At 43.8% G+C, this 25205-nt stretch overlaps 1 protein-coding gene across 1 annotated transcript; it reads right to left on the bottom strand.

The window, feature by feature from the left end:
* Positions 1 to 6665: 6665 nt before the first annotated feature.
* On the bottom strand, positions 6666 to 25194 carry atp6v1b2 (ATPase H+ transporting V1 subunit B2). Its single transcript, XM_041850626.2, has 14 exons — positions 25009 to 25194; positions 24628 to 24683; positions 24379 to 24477; positions 24161 to 24254; positions 19373 to 19450; positions 19071 to 19210; positions 18629 to 18730; positions 12827 to 12924; positions 10761 to 10884; positions 10391 to 10541; positions 8261 to 8343; positions 7965 to 8069; positions 7695 to 7824; positions 6666 to 7582 (listed from the first exon to the last, which is right to left on the bottom strand). Exons 1-14 carry the CDS (start codon positions 25145 to 25147, stop codon positions 7452 to 7454), a joined length of 1530 nt encoding a protein of 509 aa, XP_041706560.1. The 5' UTR covers positions 25148 to 25194; the 3' UTR covers positions 6666 to 7451.
* Positions 25195 to 25205: the final 11 nt, after the last annotated feature.

Here is a 25205-nt window from a genome sequence, read left to right as displayed (position 1 = left end):
GGTTACAACCCTCCATTGTTTCCAGAGGAGGAGGCGCAAGTTGGTGTTCCCTCGGCCCAGCGCTTTGTCCAACGCTGTAGGCGGACCTGGAAGAAGGCCAGGCGTGCCCTCCTTCGGACCTCCCAGAGATACCAAAGTCAGGCTAATCGCCACCGCCGGACGGCCCCTAGTTTCCGAGCTGGTCAGAGAGTTTGGTTGGCCACTAAGAACCTGCCCCTCCGGGTCGAATCCAGGAAGCTTTCCCAGAGATACATCGGGCCTTTCCGCATTGCTAGAAAGGTTAACCCTGTGTCGTATCGTTTGGTTCTCCCTCGCTCCCTTAGAGTTAACCCCACTTTCCATGTTTCACTCCTTAAACCTGTCTTGTCTTCTCCCTTTGCCCCCCACGCAGACCCCCGCCACCTCCCAGGATCATTGACGGCCAGCCAGCCTACACAGTCCGCCGGATACTGGACTCCCGGAGGGTCCAGAACTCTCTGCAGTATCTGGTGGACTGGGAGGACTACGGGCCGGAGGAGCGCTCCTGGGTTCCAGCCAGGGACATCCTGGACCCAGGTTTGATCCGAGATTTTCGCACCCTGGGGCCAGGGTGTTCTGGAAGGAACGTCAGGAGTCGTTCCTAGAGGAGGGGGTCCTGTCAGCTTCCTGCCTCCTGTTTGTCTCCGGGCCTCTAGAGGTCATCTGTGTTCCCCTCTGCCTTAGTTCTTCCTCGTGTGTGTCAGCTTCCTGCCTCCTGTTTGTCTCCGGGCCTCTAGAGGTCATCTGTGTTCCCCCTCTGCCTTAGTTCTTCCTCATGTGTCCTAATTAGCTTGATCCAGGTCACCTGTGCCTTGTTTCCCCTTGTGTATTTTAGCTGTGTGTTTTCCCCTTGTTTCTCACTTGGTTATTGCGTCCTGACTATGTGTCTCCTGCTTTGTCCCACCGTGTCTGTCCTAGTAAGTTGTTCAAAGTTATCTTTAGTTTGTTTTTCTCCCCTCGTGGAGTTGTTTTGTTTTGCCTCCTGTTTTGGAACATTAAATCTACTTGCCTGGAGTATTGCCTTGGGTGTTTCATTTGGGTTCTACAACACCTCCTCTGTGGCTAAGGGGTAGTACCCCCAGCTCTTCACATCTGAGACCGGAGTTTCTAGCCCGGATTGTGACAATGTTGAAGACCAATGTATCCTTAACTACAACAACATTCCCAGTAATGGTTTTACTTGCTATGACTGTATATGTGGACAAGAGCATCTGCAAAATGACCAAAATGTAAATGTTAAAAATGTACGTTTGCAAAGTACACTGCTGGGTATTATTCTATTGAGCTCTGACCTCAAACTATTTGTATTTTGATCCAATTTGGCTTTGTTTGGGGGTGGAGGTCATCAGAATAATACCCAGCAGTGTGCTTTGCAAGTGTTCATTTTTACATTTACACTTGCATTTTGGTCATTTAGCAGACGCTCTTATCCAGAGCGATTTATAGTCAGTGTATTAAACTAAGGTAAACAAGAATATACCACAGTCATAGCAAGTAAAAAGATTATGTTACCGTTACCGAGAATTATGTAGTTAAGCAGGCTACTTGCAAGTATATATTTGTATAAAAAAATGTATTCTAGTTAAACTGTTACAAAATAGGCTACATGAATTGTAGTTTAGGCTTGTGAAATAGAAAATAGGTATTGAACATATTGAAATACATATATCAAATACATGTAACAGAAATACTGCCCATTGATGGCACTAGCTACCTGCATTTTTAATCTGCAAATGCGCTGTAAATTCTAGAAATACAGCATGTTACTGTAGTTAGGTGTTCCAGTAATATCCTGTAAAGTGTTACAGTAAAGGTCCTGTACAGTCGTGGTCAAAGGTTTTGAGAATGACACAAGTATTGGTCTTCACAAAGTTTGCTGCTGTCACGTCTGATGAGTACAGGATTGGACCAAGGTGCAGCGTGGTATGTGTACATGTTCGTTTATTGAATAAACACCCAACAAAACAACAAAAGCAACGTAACGTGAAGTTCTAAAGGCTAACATCAAACAAGCCAAACACACAGAAACAAGATCCCACAACATAGGTAGGCAACATGGCTGCCTAAGTATGATCCCCAATCAGAGACAACGATCGACAGCGGCCTCTGATTGGGAACCACACCCGGCCAACATAGATCTACAATAACATAGAATGTACAGCCTGACCAAACCAACAAGAAACAACAGGCCTAAAAGGTCCTGGCGTGACAGCTGCTTCAGTGTTTTTAGATATTTTTGTCAGATGTTACTATGGTATACTGAAGTATAATTACAAGCATTCCGTAAGTGTCAAAGGCTTTTATTGACAATTACATTAAGTTTATGCAAAGAGTCAATATTTGCAGTGTTGACCCTTCTTTTTCAAGACCTTTGCAATCCGCCCTGGCATGCTGTCAATTAACTACTGGGCCACATCCTGACTGATGGCAGCCCATTCTTGCATAATCAATGCTTGGAGTTGGTCAGAATTTGTGGGTTTTTGTTTGTCCACCCGCCTCTTGAGGATTGACCACAAGTTCTCAATGGGATTAAGGTCTGGGGAGTTTCCATTGTCAATGTTTTGTTCCCGAGCCACTTAGTTATCACTTTTGCCTCATGGCAAGGTGCTCCAAACTGTTCTTGGATGGTTGGGAGAAGTTGCTCTCGGAGGATGTGTTGGTACCATTCTTTATTCATGGCTGTGTTCTTAGGCAAAATTGTGAGTGAGCCCACTCCCTTGGCTGAGAAGCAACCCCACACATGAATGGTCTCAGGATGCTTTACTGTTGGCATGACACAGGACTGATGGTAGCGCTCACCTTGTCTTCTCTGGACAAGCTTTTTTCCGGATGCCCCAAACAATCGGAAAGGGGATTCATCAGAGAAAAAAGTGCTCAGCAGTCCAAGCCCTGTACCTTTTGCAGAATATCAGTCTGTCCCTGATGTTTTTCCTGGAGAGAAGTGGCTTCCTCGCTGCCCTTCTTGACACCAGGCCATCCTCCAAAAGTCTTCGCCTCACTGTGCGTGCAGATGCACTCACACCTGCCTGCTGCCATTCCTGAGCAAGCTTTGCACTGGTGGTGCCCCGATCCTGCAGCTGAATCAACTTTAGGAGACGTCCTGGCGCTTGCTGGACTTTCTTGGGTGCCCTGAAGCCTTCTTCACAACAATTGAACCTTTCTCCTTGAAGTTCTTGATGATCTGATAAATGGTTGATTTAGGTGCAATCTTACTAGCAGCAATATCCTTGCTTGTGAAGCCCTTTTTGTGCAAAGCAATGATGACGGCACGTGTTTCCTTGCAGGTAACCATGGTTAACAGAGGAAGAACAATGATTTCAAGCACCACCCTCCTTTTAAAGCTTCCAGTCTGTTATTCTAACTCAATCAGCATGACAGAGTGATCTCCAGCCTTGTCCTCGTCAACACTCTCACCTATGTTAACGAGAGAATCACTGACATGATGTCAGCTGGTCCTTTTGTGGCAGGGCTGAAATGCAGTGGAAATGTTTTTGGGGGATTAAGTTAATATTCATGGCAAAAAGGGACTTTGCAATTAATCTGATCACTCTTCATAACATTCTGGAGTATATGCAAATTACCATCATAAAAACTGAGGCAGCAGACACTGTGAAAATTAATATTTGTGTAATTCTCAAAACTTTTGACCACGACTGTACATCTACAGTAATTTACTGGCTTCTGTGCTGCCATTTATTTACTGTATACTGTATGTACAGTAACCTACTGGCTACTGTGCTGCCAGCAATTTTCTGTAAAAATTACAGGAAATGTTTTACGCTTCAGTTTGCTGCCATATGACTGGTTTCACATTTGTCTCCACCGGTCCAAAAGTAAAATCGATCTAAAACAATTGTCATTGTTTTAGACTCTTAACTAGGATCGGAATTCCCCGCTTAGACACTAACACATGCACACACATACAAACACACAATGCTACACACAGATATCCCAGACAAACACCATCACTCTTCTCGCCTCTCCTCTCGTGTTCTCTCCTCTTCTCCCCCCTCCTCTTTCATCTACTCTACCCTCCTGTCCTCTCCTTTCGTGTCCTCTCCTCCCCTCTCCTATTCCATCTACTCTCCTGTCCTCTCCTCTCCTCTCCTTCCGTGTCCTCTCCTCCCCTCTCCTATTCCACCTACTCTCCTGTCCTCTCCTCTCCTCTCCTTCCGTGTCCTCTCCTCCCCTCTCCTATTCCACCTACTCTCCTGTCCTCTCCTCTCCTCTCCTTCCGTGTCCTCTCCTCCCCTCTCCTATTCCACCTACTCTCCTGTCCTCTCCTCTCCTCTCCTTTCGTGTCCTCTCCTCCCCTCTTTCATCTACTCTCCTCTGCCCTTGTCTCCTCTCATTTCCTCTCCTCTGCCCTCCTCTTCTCTCCTCTATTCTTGTGCAGCACATTGTGTGTGTCCCCTTCAATACAATATAAATCCCATAGAGACTGTGAAAAGGGTTAAGGTTGGCTCAATTAAATATCGATTAAATACATAATAATAGTCCTCTGACTATTACCATTCACACTCTACTGCTCTCTCACGGTTGCCTGGATACAGGCCATTTTATTGGTGTGTGTGTGTGTGTGTGTGTGTGTGTGTTTCAGCATGCGTCCTTATGTTATCGTCATTACTTCAATTATGTGTGTTATCTGTCTGTGATCGCATACAGACAGCTCATGAATAATTCCATGCGTGTGGAGAAGAGAAACTATATGTTTGTTTACCCTGCAAAACACTTATTGATACACACACACAAACACATACGGCTGATTAATAGAAAGATACAAGTGACAGAATGGAGGAGAAACTCACAGTATGTGACACTCAGCATAATAACACTGCTCACATACACAGGTGTGTGTGATCTATGATATGTGACAGTGTGTGACACACTGAGGCTTTGAGGAATGATAAACACACATGCCCTCTAAAAATGCCACCCAACGCAGAGACCTTCCCTTGTGCCAAGCTGTGTGCTTGTATTTCTTCTGCTTCGGCTGATTTACATGCAGTGATTCAGCTTCCGGTAGGACTCGACTGACCCCTTACACACACACGTATGTGTACACATGCACTCACAGAGACACACAAAAATTCACACTTGTCCTCACCAGGGAGAATACAGCCCATTTCCACCCCACAGAGAGGCATTTAGCGAAGGTGTGAGTCTGGCATAGGAGGGAGGAGAGAGAGGGCGAGAGAGAGAGGGGGACTGTTTGAAGGACAGAAGAGAGTCTAGTCGAGAAAGAACAAACTGTCTGTGTGCATGAGGACACAGTAGAACACTCTGCCTACAGGGCATGTCATGCACACACATCTCCTCTCCTCTCTCGCTCCCCCTTCTCTCCTCGCTCCCTTCCTAAACACTAACCTTAACCCTATCCTGTCTGTACTCAGTGGGTTTGAAGAACAAAATCAACTTGTTTCTCAGCACGTGTTCAGTAGAGAGCAACTGTCATTACTTACAATCTACCTATTAGGTGTAGGCCTACAGTTGGTTTAAGAGAGGGGAGCGGTTTATTACATTCATTATTACACAGATCAACAGCACCACACTGTGGTGCATCTGCTTTGGCTCTGCTATCACACAGAGGACTGTCTGCCTCCGCAACTGTGTGTGTGCATTGCATGTGAAAGGCTACGGCCACACAGAGACGCATGAAGACGCATGAAGGGCATGACGCATTCATCATTGTCTGTTTTTTGTCCGTCAAAAGTTGAACTCTTTCCGGACGAGTTTCATGCATAAAAACTGACAATTTGTGAGTTTTCTGTCCGACAATCATCTCTGTTGTCCATCATCCATCAATGGATAACATCCATTGAAAAACCATTGGCTCAATCCATAATGTCCGGATGCAAAGAATCTGTGTGGCAGCGTCCTTAAAGAGCTAGGAACCACAGAAGAGAGTAGGAGCAGCGTTTATTCCTTTATTGCACAGACACACTCCAAAAAGCTGAGCAGTCATGCATGCATTTAGACCAAAACTACACTAACCATAAATACCGAAACAGAACACATACCAAAATATACACCAAAAAATATAGATGAACACATACATAAATACAGTATATCCATCTACTTTAGAAGTCTTCACTATAAATAACAATACATTGTCATCACTAAACCACAGTGTGCGTGTTGACAGAGCAGCTACAATAAGAGAAATATAGAGAGAAATATAGAAATGCCACATATACACTGAGTGTACAAAACATTAGGAACACCTGCTCTTTCCATGACAGACTGACCAGGTGAATCCAGGTGAAAGCTATGATTCCTTATTGATGACACTTGTTAAATTCACTTTAATCAGTGTAGATGAAGGGGAGGAGACAGGTTAAATAATGATTTTCAAGCCTTGAGTTTCAAGAACTGCAATGCTGCTGGGTTTTTCACGCTCAACAGTTTCCTGTGTGTATCAAGAATGGTTCACCACCCAAAGGACATCCAGACAACTTGACACAACTGTGGAAAGCATTGGAATCAATACGGGCCAGCAATCCCTGTGGAACACTTTTGACACCTTGTAGTCCATGCCCCGATGAACTGAGGCTGTTCTGAGGGCAAAATGGGGTGCAACTCAATATTTGGAAGGTGTTCCTAATGTTTTGTGCACTCAGTGAACAGTCAATAATAACAATAGGCAGTTTGTGTGTTGTGTCTCTGGCTTTAGTTCAATGAATTAAGGAAACTTTTGGGTTAACTCGGCGCAGAAACAGCACCGATCTATGCAAAACATACTAGCAGCAACACACAGGCAACATATTGGTCATAACAATATATGCAGTGAAATATGCTGTTGGGCTTAATCTCATCTTTCATACACATGCATCATCACTGCATATTCACTGGTCTACACCTACAGTACACCTACATATCCTGTTAAAAATACATTATATCATCCATCTGACTTCTAACAGACTATTCACCGTCCATCCATCCATCCATCCATCCATCCATCTATCCATCCATCTATCCTCTACATCGAACAGCTAGGGCCATGAGATTTTCCTGATCATGTGACTGACCAGGGAAAATTCCAGGCCCTATTAACAGGCTATTTCGCTCTACTGGTCAGAGAGAACCTCTCTGGCGTGGAAACCACTGTCTCCATCACCTACATCTTCTACTTCTCTGGTTCATACAGGTTTATCTGTTAGGGTAAGGGGTTGTCTCTGTGTGTGACAGTATCAGTACTAGTCTATGATGATGCGTACAGTACAGAAGCTACTGGCAATGTTACAACAGCAACACCATTACAAAGAGACAGAGCAAGAGGGAAGGGTTGGACTTGTGTGTGTGTGTGTGTGTGTGTGTATATATATATGTGTGTGTGTGTGTGTGTGTGTGTGTGTGTGTGTGTGTGTGTGTGTGTGTGTGTGTGTGTGTGTGTGTGTGTGTGTGTGTGACTATGCGTCCCTATGTTATCATCATTACTTCAAGCGAGGGTAGAACTCTGCAAGGGTGCTCTGAGGGATTCTCTTCAGCATCTCTTTGGGGAAGATTCTCATCAGCTGCCAGCCGATATCCAGTGTCTCAAACACAGTCCTGTTCTCATAGGCTCCTAGAACAGAGAGAGAGAGATTACACACTCACGCACACACTCAAACACGCACACAGGCAGGCAGGCACACACACACAGTCCCCCTGTCCACCCCCCCTATGCCCCAGTGTACCCTGGGCGATGAAGTTCTTCTCAAACTTCTGTAGAAACTCCAGGTAGAGAAGATCATCAGGCGTCAGAGCCTCCTCTCCCACCACAGCCTTCATCGCCTGCACGTCCTTACCTATAGCATAACACGCATACTACACACACACACAATCACAGATGTTTTCTAGCAGAGGTGTCTAACGTTGTTGAGCAGTGTGTGTGTGTGTGTGTGTGTGTGTGTGTGTGTGTGTGTGTGTGTGTGTGTGTGTGTGTGTGTGTGTGTGCGCGTGTATACCAGCTGGTTGGAGACATCAGAGTGGTCTTTGCGTGTCATCCCCTCTCCGATGGCTGACTTCATCAGACGAGACAGCGATGGCAGAACGTTGATGGGAGGATAGATCTAGAGAGAGAGAGAGAGAGAGAGAGAGAGAGAGAGAGAGAGAGAGAGAGAGAGAGGTAAAGAGGGAGAGAGTCTGAACATCACAACAACACTTGAGAGAATCGATTTGCCAGACACTAGAATCCTGCCAATGCCCAGAGGCGCTTTTGAAGGTAACAGCCACATTGCTGTGTGTGTCTCTGTGGTGTTACTTGTCTGTTGTGCAGCTGTCTGTCCACGTAGATCTGTCCCTCAGTGATGTACCCTGTCAGATCAGGGATGGGGTGAGTGATGTCTGAGAGAGAGAGAGAGCAAGAGAGAGAGGTAAAGAGGGAGAGTGTCAGAACATCACAACATCACTTGAGAGAGAGGAAGAAAGTAAAAGACTGTCCATATTTGAGCAGTCAGGTAAGCAATACATGTGCGTACAGTACCATCGTTGGGTAAAGGGATCTGGGTGATTGAGATACCATCGTTGGCCATAGTGAGTATAGGGATCTGGGTGATCGACATACAGTGCCTTGCAAAGGTATTCATCCCCCTTGGCGTTTTTCCTATTTTGTTGCATTACAACCTGTAATTTAAATGGATTTTTATTTGGATTTCATGTAATGGACATACACAAAATAGTCCAAATTGTAGAAGTGAAATGAAAAAAATAACGTCTCGAAAAATAAATAACGGAAAAGAGGTGCGTGCATATGTATTCACCCCCTTTGTTATTAAGCCCCTAAATAAGATCTGGTGCAACCAATTACCTTCAGAAGTCACATAATTAGTTAAATAAAGTACACCTGTGTGCAATCTAAGTGTCACATGATCTGTCACATGATCTCAGTATATATACACCTGTTCTGAAAGGCCCCAGAGTCTGCAACACCACTAAGCAAGGGGCACCACCAAGCAAGCGGCACCATGAAGACCAAGGAGCTCTCCAAACAGGTCAGGGACAAAGTTGTGGAGAAGTACAGATCAGGGATGGGTTATAAAAAAATATCCAAAAATTTGAACATCCCACGGAGTACCATTAAATCCATTATTAAAAAATGGAAAGAATATGAAACCAACAAACCTGCCAAGAGAGGGCCGCCCACCAAAACTCACAGACCAGGCAAGGACGGCATTAATCAGAGGCAACAAAGAGACCAAAGATAACCCTGAAGGAGCTGCAAGGCTCCACAGCAGAGATTGGAGTATCTGTCCATAGGACCACTTTAAGCCGTACACTCCACAGTGCTGGGCTTTATGGAAGAGTGGCCAGAAAAAAGCCATTGCTTTAAGAAAAAAATAAGCAAACACGTTTGGTGTTCGCCAAAAGGCATGTGGGAGACTCCCCAAACATATGGAAGAAGGTACTCTGGTCAGATGAGACTAAAATTGAGCTTTTTGGCAATCAAGGAAAACGCTATGTCTGGCGCAAACCCAACACCTCTCAAACCGAGAACACCATCCCCACAGTGAAGCATGGGGATGTTTTTCATCGGCAGGGACTGGGAAACTGGTCAGAATTGAAGGAATGATGGATGGCGCTAAATACAGGGAAATTCTTGAGGGAAACCTGTTTCGGTCTTCCAGAGATTTGAGACTGGGACAGAGGTTCACCTTCCAGCAGGACAATGACCCTACGCATACTGCTAAAGCAACACTCAAGTGGTTTAAGGGGAAACATTTAAATGTCTTGGAATGGCCTAGTCAAAGCCCAGACCTCAATCCAATTGAGAATCTGCGGTATGACTTAAAGATTGCTGTACACCAGCGGAACCCATCCATCTTGAAGGAGCTGGAGCAGTTTTGCCTTGAAGAATGGGCAAAAATCCCAGTGGCTAGATTTGCCAAGCTTATAGAGACATACCCCAAGAGACTTGCAGCTGTAATTGCTGCAAAAGGTGGCTCTACAAAGTATTGACTTTGGGGGGGTGAATAGTTATGCACGCTCAAGTTCTGTTTTTTTGTCTTATTTCTTTCACACAAAAAAATATTTTGCATCTTCAAAGTGGTAGGCATGTTGTGTAAATCAAATGATACAAACCCCCAAAAAATCAATTTTAATTACAGGTTGTAAGGCAACAAAATAGGAAAAAGCTAAGGGGGGTGAATACTTTCGCAAGCCACTGTACCATCGTTGGCCATAGTGAGTATAGGGATCTGGGTGATCGACATACCATCGTTGGCCATAGTAATTATAGGGATCTGGGTGATCGACATACCATCGTTGGCCATAGTGAGTAAAGGGATCTGGGTGATAAACATACCATCGTTGGGCATAGTTAGTATAGGGATCTGGGTGATAAACATACCATCGTTGGGCATAGTTAGTATAGGGATCTGGGTGATAAACATACCATCATTGGGCATAGTTAGTATAGGGATCTGGGTGATAGAGCCGTTGCGTCCCTCCACCCGACCAGCTCTCTCGTAGATGGTGGCCAGGTCAGTGTACATGTAGCCTGGGAAACCACGACGACCTGGGACCTCCTCTCTGGCCGCTGAGACCTGAGAGGTGGGGGGGATGACATTTAGTTGTTATCATTGATTTAATGTGTAATAATGTTTATGTTTGCTGTGGCGATGTCTCACCTCTCGTAGCACCTCAGTGTGTGTGTGTGTGTGTGTGTGTGTGTGTGTGTGTGTGTGTGTGTGTGTGTGTGTGTGTGTGTGTGTGTGTGTGCATTTATGTGCGTGTGTGCGTGCGCACATGCATGTGTGTTATACCTCTCGTAGCGCCTCTGCGTAGGAGCTCATGTCAGTCAGGATGACAAGGACGTGCTTCTCACACTGATAGGCCAGATACTCTGCTGATGTCAGAGCTAGGCGGGGCGTGATGATACGCTCTATACTGCAGAGAGAGGGGGAGGGGCTAAGATGTTAAAGGCAAGAGGTGAGAGGTCACCAATGAAGCAGGGTTTCCATTAGGAAAATGTGGCGCAGGACAATGTGACCAGGCAGATTTTTATTTACCGGCCATTTGAGACATTTACCGGACCCATATGCATAGTAACCAATTAGGGCAGGGGTAGGCAACTAGATTCAGCAGCGGGACGATTTTTGTTGGAAGAGATGGTCGGGGGGCCGGAACATAATTATGATAATTTGTGTGCACTGCAAATTGACCACAACTAGCCCAAAAATAAATTGTATTTGAAAATAACAATAATTTCATACCTTGATTACATTGAGACACGATTATATATGTATATTTTTTTATTCGTGGGAATACAAAATGTAACACATTTTTTGATGAATTCCTGGTAATTATACAGTCTTTTTCTTTAACCAAAAACGCCTGTTGCCGTCCCCTGCATTAGGGGGTACCCACAGTGCTCAGAATGACAGAAATCACATTTCGATTATGGTAGTTCATTTTAACAGAACATGCAACTCCTGTAATGAAGCAGCCAATAAAACATCATTTTCAAACATTTGCCAAAATGCAATTAGCAGGAAAACACCATTCTAAACATTTTAGTCATTAAGCAGACGCTCATTTCAAGAGCGACTTATAGGATAAATTAGTGTTAAGTGCCTTGCTCAAGGGCACATCGACAGATTTTTCACCTGGACGGCTCAGGGATTCGAACCAGCGACCTTTCCGTTACTGGCACAATGCTCTTAACCACTAGGCTACCTGCACCTGATACAATTGGTTCCATATGTGACAGAGATGAAAATCTCTGTTAGACACTTGGAAAGAGGGGGACTATAAAGATGCAACAACAAGGTTGCTAATATGACTAGGATTGTGCCTTTGGCATCTGGACAACGAAAGAAAGTTGATGTGAAAAGAGCAGGAAAGAAATGCTGGTTTCAGTGGCATATGAGGAAGTATTTATAAAATAATTGCCTCCACGTTTCTAGGGTCAGATTTTGCCTAGGCTACTTCGAAGCAAGGCAAAGTGGTGCTTGAGGCGCTGATACCCCAGCCAGGTCACCCATGATACAAGTCAGTATTCGACATTCATCTATGTCTGAGGACGTAGGGGCAAAAGCGAGCACTGTTACCTTCAAGTAGGTTTCAGTTTGGCTAGGTCATTGTGGATGGGGATGGCGGATGGGTGTAAACATCTGCCCCTGATTCCAAAGATGGCAAGTTCAAATCCAGCGATAGAAAGTTATTTGTTTTAAGCCTATCCCAAACCTTACCTTAACCATTCTGAGTTAATGCCTAAACTTAACCTAAACACTTAAACATTTTACGTTTGCAACAACTTAGAAATGTGACATTTGAGAAACATGGATGAACGTCTAATTCTGAAGTGACACTGTGAGAGCTAGTTGGATACCCTGCCTACTGTTGCCTATGAACTGAATGGCAAATGGGAGGCCATTAAAACGCAATTGCATTTAGAATTGTTGCACAATGACTGGGCTTATAAAAGCATGTTTCACTCCAGCAGCAACTTGCTGAGGAGTTGCAGCATCAGCTCTTCCGCTCAAAATAAGCTCTGTATGCTGTGACGTGTGATAAAGAAGATACATGATGACTAACGAAAATACACTAAATGTAGCTAATTAACCTATAAACAAATAAGCATGTCTGTCAACTGTATTTACATCAACTGATATTTCCATCAATGAATAAAAAGCATTATTTTGCAATGGGATTGTTTTTTCTCCCGGTCAATTAGGCTGGCAACAATTTTATTTATCAGCTACTAATTTTTTTTATTGGCCAAAAACAGGCATTTACCGGCTAACGAAAACCCTGCAATGAAGGTTAATTGGGCAGGTTGAGGAGCAGGTGAGATGAGGGTAGAGTTTAAAGGTTAGAAGTGACCTACGTGGGATCATTGGCCAGGTTGAGGAACAGACAGACGTTGTCCATGGAACCATTCTCCTCAAAGTCTGACTTGAAGAACCGAGCTGTCTCCATGTTGACCTGGGGTCAAGGGTTAGAGATCAAAGGTTAAATCTGGAATCCTTCATTGAAACAATAACAAAGCGGTCACCCTGTAGTGGGGTAATATTTGATATGTGTATATTATATATACACTACATGAACAAAAGTATGTGGACACCTGCTCGTCAAACATCTCATTCCAAAATCATGGGCATTAATATGGAGTTGGTCCCCACTTTGCTGCTATAACAGCCTCCACTCTTCTGGGAAGGCTTTCAACTAGATCTTGGAACATTGCTGCTGGGACTTGCTTCCATTCAGCCACAAGAGCATTACTGAGATCGGGCACTGATGTTGGGCGATTAGGCCTGGCTCGCAGTCGGTGTTCCAATTTATCCCAAAGGTGTTCGATGGGGTTGAGGTCAGGGTTCTGTGCAGGCCAGTCAAGTTCTTCCACACCGATCACAACAAACCATTTCTGTATGGACCTCGCTTTGTGCACGGGGGCATTGTCCCGCTGAAACAGGAAAGGCCTTCCCCAAACTGTTGCCACAGAGTTGGAAGCACAGAATCATCTAAAATGTTGTTGTATGCTGTAGTGTTAATATTTCCCTTCCCTGGAACTAAGGGGCCTAGCCCGAACCATGTAAAACAGCCCCAGACCATTATTCCTCCTCCACCAAGCTTTACAATTGCACTAGGCATTGGGGCAGGTAGTTTTCTCCTGGCATCCACCAAACCCAGATAAGTCCGTCAGACTGCCAGATGGTGAAGCGTGATTAATCACTCCAGAAAACGCATTTCCACTGCTCCAGAGTCCAATGGCGGCGAGCTTTACACCACTCCAGCCGACGCTTGGCATTGCGCATGGTGATCTTAGGCTTGTGTGCGGCTGCTCGGCCCTGGAAACCCATATCATGAAGCTCCCGACGAACAGTTATTGTGCTGATGTTGCTTTCAGAGGCAGTTTGGAACTCGGTGGTGAATGTCGCAACCGAGGACAGACGATTTTTACCCGGTACGTGCTTCAGCACTCAGCGGTCCCGTTCTATGAGCTTGTGTGGCCTACCACTTTGCGGCTGAGCCATTGTTGCTCCTAGACATTTCCACTTCACAATAACAGCACTTACAGTTGACCGGGGAAGCTCTAGCATGGCAGAAATTTGACGAACTGACTTGTTGGAAAGGTGGCATCCTATGACGGTGCCACTTTGAAAGTCACTGAGCTCTCCAGTAAGGCCATTCTACTGCCAATGTTTGTCTATGGAGATTGCATAGCTGTGTGCTCGGTTTTATACACCTGTCAGCAACTGGTGTGGCTGAAATAGCTATATATAGTGTACCTCACATGCGACTCGTAATAAGACTATGCAATTAGCCTATTCAAATTGTTATCTTTATCTGGCTCTATTTAACATTATAATAAAACCACGTGCAATCAAATATTATTCATTTAGCTAACTGAGATCAAGGAATGAGCATGAGAAGTGAATATCAAAGCAAGCATCATTTCATAACTTTGCAAAACAAATGGATTCACATACAAGGCATAAAACTTAAGTTACAAGGCAATACTGACATTAACAAAGCATCATTGTAAGCATATACACTACCAGTCAAAAGTTTGGACACACCTACTCATTCAAGGGTTTTTCTTAATTTTTACTATTTTCTACATTGTAGAATAATAGTGAAGACATCAAAACTATGAAATACCACATATGGAATCATGTAGTAACCAGAAAAGTGTTAAACAAATCTTAATATATTTCATATTTGAGATTCTTCAAATAGCCACCCTTTGCCTTGATGACAGCTTTGTACACTCTTGGCATTCTCTCAACCAGCTTCACCTGGAATGCTTTTCCAACAGTCTCGAAGGAGTTCCCACAATGTAGAAAATAGTAAAAAATAAAGAAAAACCCTTGAATGAGTAGGTGTTCTAAAACGTTTGACCAGTAGTGTAGATCCTCAGGTTAACATACAAGACAAAGCATGAACAAAGAGATGCCTTCTAGGCCAGAGAACTAGAAAATGGGAATTGATCATAGAACCTTCCAATTGACAGGATACAGGATAAGAGAGAGAACAACAGACCTTCATTTCATTTATAACATCTGAAGGTGTAAAACCAACCACCATTGTCCAATCAAACGATACCAAGTTTACAGTAACCTGATAATTTAGGCCGAATCTCCACAGGGTGTCACAGCATCTAAAGGCTTGTGTGAGGGATGAGACCAAAGTAAATATGACAGAATTCCTGAGAGGACAATAAAACTCCTTTGCATAGAGTAATTTATAGTTAATCCTGTACAGATACAAGTTACAACAGAGATCATACATCCATATAGATAGCACCAGAGTTATCCTCAGTGAACAAGTTTCAGATAGATACCAAACATGAATACTATAGCATTATTCCATCACACATTCAATAGTCAGTCCTCTGGATACTGTAGAAAGTTGCATTAGGGCCGAGCCTACAACCCCGCCTGTGTTTTGGTATAAAGCTGAGGGATGGGCCTGGAGAAATGTAACCACTCTCACATTCAAAATGAGAGCTATGTATGCAAGGACTGACCATCCATGATATTAAAATTATGTTTTGAGGTTATACAAGGCTTGTTTATATTGACTTTGTTTATAAACATTGGAGTATAACAAGCTTATATTTTGGGTTCTGATGGGGTTCGACAGTTGAACTAAGCTTGTGAAAAAATCAATGGCTATATATCATTAATTTATATGTCCAAAAATGGATGTAGCAACTAAGGATTCTAGCTTTAAAGCAGGGGTTCCAAAACTTTTTTCCTCCACGACCCCATTTTCATATGTGAAATTTCTCGTGACCCCAACGATGTGGAAAAAATTATATAATTAACAGACAATGTTTACTTTTTTAATTGGGGCTATGACGGTAAATTGCAAATTAGTCTGACATAATGTCTCTAATACCGTGTTCAAAACAACTGGGAACTTGGAAATCTCTGACTTCCGACTTCAGGGAGTTCAAGACAACTGGGAACTTCGAAAAAAAACTAGCTCAGACTGGGACAACTCATTTTTCAATGGTCATCCAACTCAGAATTCCAAGTCGGGAACTTGGGCCTCTTTCTAAAGCTCCGACTTTCCAACCTGAAGATCACTGACGTCATGGTTTGACCTCGTTTTATTCCGAGTTCCCAGTTGTCCTGAAAGCACCATTATGACACCACCACTAATGAGATGGGTGTGCTTGATGCATGGCACATCAGGCTCAGCCAATCAAAATGAGTTTTCCCTCAGACAATCCCTCCGGCGAAGAAGCCGGATGTGGAGGTCCTAGGCTGGCGTGGTTACACGTGGTCTGCGGTTGTGAGGCCGGTTGGACGTACTGCCAAATTCTCTAAAACGACGTTGGAGGCGGCTTATGGTATAGAAATTAACATTAAATTCTCTAGCAACAGCTCTGGTGGACATTCCTGCAGTCAGCATGCCAATTGCCTGCTCCCTCAAAACTTGAGACATCTGTGGCATTGTGTTGTGTGACAAAACTACACATTTTAGAGTGGCCTTTTATTGTCCCCAGCACAAGGTGCACCTGTGTAATGATCATTCTGTTTAATCAGCTTCTTGATATGCCACACCTGTCAGGTGGATGGACTATCTTGACAAAGGATAAAATGCTCACTAACATTTGACATTTTAGTCATTTAGCAGACGCTCTTATCCAGTGCATACATTTTCATACAAACTGGGATGTAAACAAATCTGGGCACAAATCTGGGCGAAATAAGCTTTTTGTGCGTATGGAAAATTTCTGGGATCTTTTACTTCAGCTCATGAAACATCAGACCAACACTTTACATGTTGCGTTTATATTTTTGTTCAGTATATACAGTGAGGGAAAAAAGTATCTGATCCCCTGCTGATTTTGTACGTTTGCCCACTGACAAAGACATGATCAGTCTATAATTTTAATGGTACGTTTATTTGAACAGTGAGAGACAGAATAACAACAAAAATATCCAGAAAAACACGTCAAAAATGTTATAAATTGATTTGCATTTTAATGAGGGAAATAAGTATTGACCCCTCTGCAAAACATGACTTAGTACTTGGTGGCAAAATCCTTGTTGGCAATCACAGAGGTCAGACATTTCTTGTAGTTGGCCACCAGGTTTGCACATATCTCAGGAGGGATTTTGTCCCACCCCTCTTTGCAGATCTTCTCCAAGTCATTAGGGTTTCGAGCCTGACGTTTGGCAACTCGAACCTTCAGCTCCCTCCACAGATTTTCTATGGGATTAAGGTCTGGAGACTGGCTAGGCCACTCCAGGACCTTAATGTGCTTCTTCTTGAGCCACTCCTTTGTTGCCTTGGCCGTGTGTTTTGGGTCATTGTCATGCTTGGAATACCCATCCACAACCCATTTTCTATGCCCTGGCTGAGGGAAGGAGGTTCTCACCCAAGATTTGACGGTACATGGCCCCGTCCATCGTCCCTTTGATGCGGTGAAGTTGTCCTGTCCCCTTAGCAGAAAAACACCCCCAAAGCATAATGTTTCCGCATCCATGTTTGACGGTGGGGATGGTGTTCTTGGGGTCATAGGCAGCATTCCTCCTCCTCCAAACACGGCGAGTTGAGTTGATGCCAAAGAGCTCCATTTTGGTCTCATCTGACCATAACACTTTCACCCAGTTCTCCTCTGAATCATTCAGATGTTCACTGGCAAACTTCAGACGGGCCTGTATATGTGCTTTCTTGAGCAGGGGGACCTTGCGGGCGCTGCAGGATTTCAGTCCTTCAAGGCGTAGTGTGTTACCAATTGTTTTCTTGGTGACTATGGTCCCAGCTGCCTTGAGATCATTGACAAGATCCTCCCGTGTAGTTCTGGGCTGATTCCTCACCGTTCTCATAATCAACTCCACGAGGTGAGATCTTGCACGGAGCCCCAGGCTGAGGGAGATTGACAGTTATTTTGTGTTTCTTCCATTTGCGAATAATCGCACCAACTGTTGTCACCTTCTCACCAAGCTGCTTGGCGAATGTCTTGTAGCCCATTCCAGTCTTGTGTAGGTCTACAATCTTGTCCCTGACATCCTTGGAGAGCTCTTTGGTATTGGCCATGGTGAAAGAGTTTGAAATCTGATTGATTGATTGCTTCTGTGGACAGGTGTCTTTTATACAGGTAACAAACTGAGATTAGGAGCACTCCCTTTAAGAGTGTGCTCCTAATCTCAGCTCGTTACCTGTATAAAAGACACCTGGGAGCCAGAAATCTTTCTGATTGAGAGGGGGTCAAATACTTAGTTCCCTCATTAAAATGCAAATCAATTTATAACATTTTTGACATGCGTCTTTCTGGATTTTTTTGTTGTTATTCTGTCTCTCACTGTTCAAATAAACCTACCATTAAAATTATAGACTGATCATTTCTTTGTCAGTGGGCAAACTTACAAAATCAGCAAGGGATCAAATACTTTTTTCCCCTCACTGTATGAGCTGGCGAAGGGTACCATGAGTTTTAATGGTTTGAGGGAGACTGCTTTGCTTTATCTTGGCCAGGTCGCAGTTGTAAATGAGAACTTGCATCCATTACTCTGTCTATTTGAGAGTGTATACATTTCTCCAGGCCTATCCCTCAGCTTTTTACCAAAACAGAGGTGGGGTGTCCACTTTGTTATTGTTTCAACTGCTGATTGGCCCTGTAAGGGGCCACGTGTGCGTGTAACCATGTGCGTGTGTGCGTGTGTCTCACCCCCATTGCGGCGAAGACAATAGCGAAGTTGTCATCACTGTAGTCCATCACATCTTTAGACTTCCTCACCAGGCCTGCCTGACGACAGATCTGAGCCGCTATCTAGAGAGAGAGAGAGAGAGAGAGAGAGAGAGAGAGAGAGAGAGAGAGAGAGAGAGGAGAGACAGCGGGGAAGAGATGGGGCGAAAGAGAGAAACACGTTGCAGGATATGAAAAAACGACTGTTTCCTTCCTTCGAGCTCATTTCCCATTTAATCAAACTGAACTAATTAAAAGAAAATTATACAAATTAATGAATCAATTTAATTAGTGGATTTAATCAGCACTAGACCCTATGGATGTGCTACTTCAATACCTTCACACAAATTGCCAGGCCATTCAAACAGCTCTTAATGCTGAGGATGGGGGTTAACGGAGGTAGTGTGTGTGTGTGTGTGCGTACCTCGTTGTGTGGCAGTCCTGCAGCAGAGAAGATGGGTATTTTCTGCCCCCTAGCGATGCTGTTCATGCCATCTATAGCAGAGATCCCTGTCTGGATCATCTCCTCCGGGTAGATACGACACTGAGGGTTGATAGGCTGGCCTGGACACACATGTGTGCGCGTCCACACACAAACAAACAAGTTAACACACACACACACACACACACACCACACAAACACAAATACGTTATCATCTCCTCAGGGTAGAAACAACACTCTCTATCTGTATATTAATCTCTCAATCTATAACTCTAGATGTGTACCCATGATGTCCAGGTAGTCTTCTGCCATCACTGTTGGGCCTTTGTCGATGGGCTTGCCTGATCCATTAAACACGCGACCTGCAAACAGATTCAGATTGACTGTTCTTAACATGTGTTACTGTATGTGTGTATACAACAACAAAAAAATACAGTGAGGGTGAGGTCAAAATGTACACAATTGTTAACCGGAGGAAAATGGGGAGGGTCATGCTTTTTTTCCCAATTTCAATCAGGGGGAGGGCTTAGTATTTTTTTATTTAGTCCAGGGGAGGGTCATGTAATTTGTAATCGATTACATGTCATTTTATTATATCTCGATGTGTGCCCGATGCTGCCCCTCATAGCTGATTCTCTGCTGGGCGTGCAATATCAAGTGTGCCTAGTGTGGTCTCAATCAATGATCCATTTACGAAGAGCATGCTCGGAGAAGCACTGGGGATAGTTATATTTCGAAGAAAATGTACTTCCTTCCCAAGTTTTTGCGCTGCTGGGATGGTGTAAAAAAAAGTGTATATAAAAAGTGTATATAAAACTAGGCTACACTGCATTACACACTGCAGTGGATAGGCTATCCCAATCATAAGCCCTGGCCTGCAGTGCTCTTGCTGATGTAAACCCTTTTGTGCTGCCTAACCAATGGCTGTGCTGTGCACCAGTGGCAATTCAGGATGCGAGTCAAAGGCTTCTTCCGGAAAATAATGTTGTATTTGTCCAAAATGTTCAGTTTGAAAGAGAGAGTGCAAAGACGAGAAGATGAGAAGGAGGACCGGAGGTAAGCTTGCTACTGCTATAATTGATATGAATAAAAACAATATATCTCATTGCCCATAATGAAGCTATTTATTAGCGTTATTGACCTCACAATAAGCCATATTCGAGTAATTTACATAACTTATTGTACATTACTATGAAGCGGCAGTCGTTGAGATGGACAAGCAATGGATGCTGAAAGTAGGCTGATTGCAGAAGGCCTAATTCATTCATTTTAATTCGATTTTAGGCTACTAACAACAAGAGGGGCTTTGTGTTGGATCCTATTTCTTCCTATTCAAGGAATAAGAGGTAAGCCTACCTGTTTGACAGACAAAGTTATAGTCTACTATCCATAGATTTTGTCAGCCAATTCCTTCAGTCATCATGCACTCTTTAAATATCTCAGTAACCATGTTTCCATCCACAGTTTTTATGCGAGAGAAGAAAAGAGATCGCAACATAATTTGTTTGTTCGACATGGTGGAATCTTTTTGTGCCTATTAAAATGAATTATGTGGGAAATGGAAGTGGAGACACTTTTATGCAACACAACATGCAACATTTTCAAAGATTTTACTCAGTTACAGATCATATGAGGAAATCTGTCAATTGAAATAAATTCATTAGGCCCTTATCTATGGATTTCACATGACCAGGAATACAGATATGCATCTGTTGGTCACAGATACCTTAAAAAAAGGTAGGGGAGTTGATCAGAAAACCAGTCAGTATCTGGTGTGACCACCATTTGCCTCATGCAGTGCAACACATCTCCTTCGCATAGAGTTGATCAGGCTGTTGATTGTGGCCTGTGGAATGTTGTCCCACTCCTCTTCAATGGCTATGCGAAGTTGCTGGATATGGATATATGGTCGGGAACTGGAACACACTGTCGTACATGTCGATCCAGAACATCCCAAACATGCTTAATGGGTGACATGTCTGGTGAGTATGCAGCCCATGGAAGACCTAGGCCATTTTCAGCTTCCAGGAATTGTGTACAGATCCTTGCGACATGGTGCTGTGCATTATCATGCTGAAACATGAGGTGATGGCGGAGGATGAATGGCACGACAATGGGCCTCAGGATCTCGTCACGATATCTCTGTGCATTTGAATTGCCATCGATAAAATGCAGTTGTGTTCGTTGTCTGTAGCTTATGCCTGCCCATAACATAACCCCACCACCACCATGGGGCACTCTGTTCACAACGTTGACATCAGCAAACCGCTCGCTCACACAACGCCATCTGCCCGGTACAGTTGAAACCGGGATTCATCCCTGAAGAGCACATTTCTCCAGCGAGCCAATGGCCATCGAAGGTGAGCATTTGCACACTGAAGTCGGATATGACGCCGAACTGCAGTCAGGTCAAGACCATAGTGAGGACGACGAGCACGCAGATGAGCTTCCCTGAGACGGTTTCTGACAGTTTGTGCAGAAATTCTTCAGTTGTGCAAACCCACAGTTTCATCAGCTGTCCGGGCGGGTGGTCTCAGAAGATCCCGCAAGTGAAGAAGCCAGATGTGGAGGTCCAAGGCTGGTGTGGTTACACGTGGTCTGCGGTTGTGAGGCAGGTTGGATGTACTGCCAAATTCTCTAAAACGATGTTGGAGGCGGCTTATGGTATAGAAATGAACATTTAATTATTTGGCAACAGCTCTGCTGGACATTCCTGCAGTCAGCATGCCAATTGCATGCTCCCTCAAAACTTGAGACATCTGTGGCATTGTGTTGTGTGACAAACCTACACATTTTAGAGTGGCCTTTGATTGTCCCCAGCACAAGGTGCACCTGTGTAATGATCATTCGGTTTCATCAGCTTCTTGATATGCCACACCTGTCAGGTGGATGGATTAGCTTGGCAAAGGAGAAATGCTCACTAACAGGGATGTAAACAAATTTGTGCACCAAATTTGAGAGAAATAAGCTTTTTGTGCGTATGGAAAATTTCTGGGATCTTTTATTTCAGCTCATGAAACATAGGACCAACACGTTACATGTTGCATTTATATTTTTGTTCAGTATAGAATATTCGCATGAAAATCTGTCGCCAATTGGATGAAAACCTAGCTAGTGTCTGTGAAACTTGAATGGCTTGGTGTGTTAAGTTAAAATCAGGGCTAGAATTGAGGGGGTATGTGAGGGTATTGTGGCTTTTGTGAAAGAAAATGGCTAAAAGCATAGGATTACCTCTTGTTAGCTTAAGATTTTGAAAAATGTTCAAATGGACCTGATTATGTAAAGCGATCTATAACTAAGCTTGCTTTATGCTAGAAACAAGCTGTAAAATAATGGGGAAAGACGTGACTCCAATGCATATGGAATATCTTTGGTTTTACTTTATGATATTCAGAGGCTGCACTACAACCTTTTATAGCTGAGGAGACAAAACAATTGACTTTTCTTCGGAACTAATGTGTGATTCTGTCACTATCAATTGACTTTCAACATTTCAACAGGCTATTAAACAACATACTAACTGTAAATCAGTCAGGAGCAAGCCAGGTAGCCTAAAAAGGAACAAAACTGTATTATTTAGGCTATATTATTATTATTTCAAGGCTATAACCTGCCATTTAAGAAATAAATTGTGACGCATTTGTTACACACTACAGGCACAACAACACATCAACAACAGCACTTCAACAACATGACTATACATTTCACATTTAGGCTGTATAAAATGAAATTTTGAATAATTACTTCGAATTAAATGATAATGAAATGAAAAATGTCTTATTAGGCAATAAAGTCATTCTACAGTGCCTTTGAATTCACTTTTAGAAAGACGAGTTTGGCCAGTCTTTGGTTTGAGGATCATGCAGTGAGCTATGCATGTTAATTTAGCCTATATTCCCATGCCCTAATCACAGTCAACACAAATCTATTTTGGAACAACATTATCATGGAATAAAATAGAATGAATTAGAAAATTATAGTTTCCCAAATGAAAAAAAGTTGCAAGTGCCTACCTGATGATTTGCGGCTGCTGTGTTAAAAAACAAATTACTTTTTATTTTGCACTTTTTACCCCTTTTTGTGATATCCAATTGGTAGTTACAGTCCTGTCCCATCGCTGCAACTGCCGTACGGACTCGGGAGAGGCGAAGGTCGAGAGCCATGCCTCCTCCGAAACACAACCCTGCCAAGCCGCACTGCTTCTTGACACACTGCTCGCACCAATGTGTCGGAGGAAACACCTTACAACTGGCAACCGAAGTCAGCATGCATATGCGCCCAGCATGCCACAAGGAGTTGTTAGAGCGCAATGAGACAAGGACATCCCGGCCGGCCAAACCCTCCCCTAACTCGGACGACGCTTGGCCAAATGTGCACCGCCTCATGGGTCTCCCGGTCACGGCTGGCTGCGACACACGGGAGGCCCTAAACAAAGTTAATTGATGATGATCAAATACTTCAGTTGTAATTGGTTCTGTTGCGCTCAATTTTTACAGTTGATAGACAACTTTACCACTGTTCCAAACTTAGACTATCCTATTTTTTTAACAATAGCCTGTATAGAAATCAAAATGTCTGTTGCTGCAGCATGCGCTTATTCGTTGTCATGCTCTGTTGTGGTATTAAAAAACAGATTCTGCTTGTCTCCAGTCATGTAAAATAACATAGAATTGCATGAAATGCATTCATAAAAGGATAAGATGATAGATTCATGCAGTGCTTTTATAATAATGGAGATATTTGCACCCCTACCCTTGTCCGCGGTGGTCTGTGAATCCACAACCTTCTGGCTACGTTGCCATGTAATGCTTACAAAACTAAGAACAGTTCCTAAAACTGCACATCTAAGGCTCTGGTCTGTCCTAGGAGGGAGTGTAAATGATAGGCATGTTCTCTGCTATCCACTTTGTTTTTATTACTATTTTGGGTATAGGGGAGGGTCACTTGTTTTTTTTAAGCGTTATGGGAAGGTCGGGTAAAAATATATTTTACTGATGGGTTGGCCATCCAGAGGTCAAATTTTCTCCAGGTATCCCTCATTATAAATACCATACAGTCCCTAAGTCCCATACCCAGCATATCTTCAGAGACAGGGGTGCGTAGGATGTCTCCTGTAAACTCACAGCTGGTCTTCTTAGCATCAATACCTGATGTCCCCTCAAACACCTACACACATTCACACACCCACAAACATGCACACATATGCGAGAGGACAGTTAATACAGGGCTCTTGCGTTGTAGGATTTTGAGACATGATGGGCAAGTCACACACAAACACATACACACTGACCTGCACCACAGCTTTAGAACCTGTAACCTCCAACACCTGGCCACTCCTCTTGGTTCCATCTGGCAGGGTCAGGTGGACGATCTCTGCATACCTGGGGAACTGTCTCACACACACACACACACACACACAGGGTCATGAGGATAATTACATCACACCTGGGAAACTGAATAACATGTCCGCTGGTCAGAGACTGGCTGTGTTTTAATACAACATGTTGATTTGAAGATGTACTAATCTGTGATCTCTCACCTTCACCTGGTCCAGAATCACGAGAGGTCCGTTGACTCCAGACACTGTCTTATAGGCTACAGACAGAGAACATAGTTAGTCACACACTACCCACACCCGTTGTAGTAAGAACCTGCAAGTCATGCAACTGCTGCAAAACATTTTGAGGGGGTGATGGTGAAATTCGATTTATTTTAATTCATTAGGATATGATAAACTTATATTTCTCAGCAAACATATGATACAAATTAGTTTCAATAGGAATCGACGCCCCTGAATACTACTACTAGTCATCATCACTTGCCGCAGACTGCGCAACGTTATCTCCTATCGGCTGTCTGGCTAGCACCGCCGTTCCTGCGTTATTCTCCGGTTTACCGGGCACGATAACTAATAACTCACTCAGGCGCGGCTGGGAGATGTAGTCGCGTTTAACGGCCAGGACGTGCTCCCGGGAGGCAGCCGTCTTGTTGCCGGTAACGGCTGAGGAGAGCTCGTTAACAGCTCCGCTCACCATCCCCTTCAATACCTTCAACGCCATGTTTACCTCTGGATTGGAGTTGGAGCAGACAAGTCGTGACAGCAGAACTGCGCATGCG

Source organism: Coregonus clupeaformis, chromosome 27 (assembly GCF_020615455.1).
Source record: "Coregonus clupeaformis isolate EN_2021a chromosome 27, ASM2061545v1, whole genome shotgun sequence".
Lineage (NCBI taxonomy): Eukaryota > Metazoa > Chordata > Actinopteri > Salmoniformes > Salmonidae > Coregonus > Coregonus clupeaformis.
Note: the sequence above shows the minus strand (reverse complement) of the source record. Positions and strands in the feature narration are given on the sequence as shown.

Coding starts and splice junctions, on each gene's coding strand:
- atp6v1b2 (XM_041850626.2), bottom strand. CDS start 25,147: ATGGCGTTGAAGGTATTGAAGGGGATGGTGAGCGGAGCTGTTAACGAG. Junction 8,344..10,390: donor ACTAACTATGCCCAATGATG/GTATGTTTATCA, acceptor TCTCTCTCTCAG/ACATCACTCACCCCATCCCT. Junction 7,583..7,694: donor GAAGAACTTCATCGCCCAGG/GTACACTGGGGC, acceptor TCTCTGTTCTAG/GAGCCTATGAGAACAGGACT.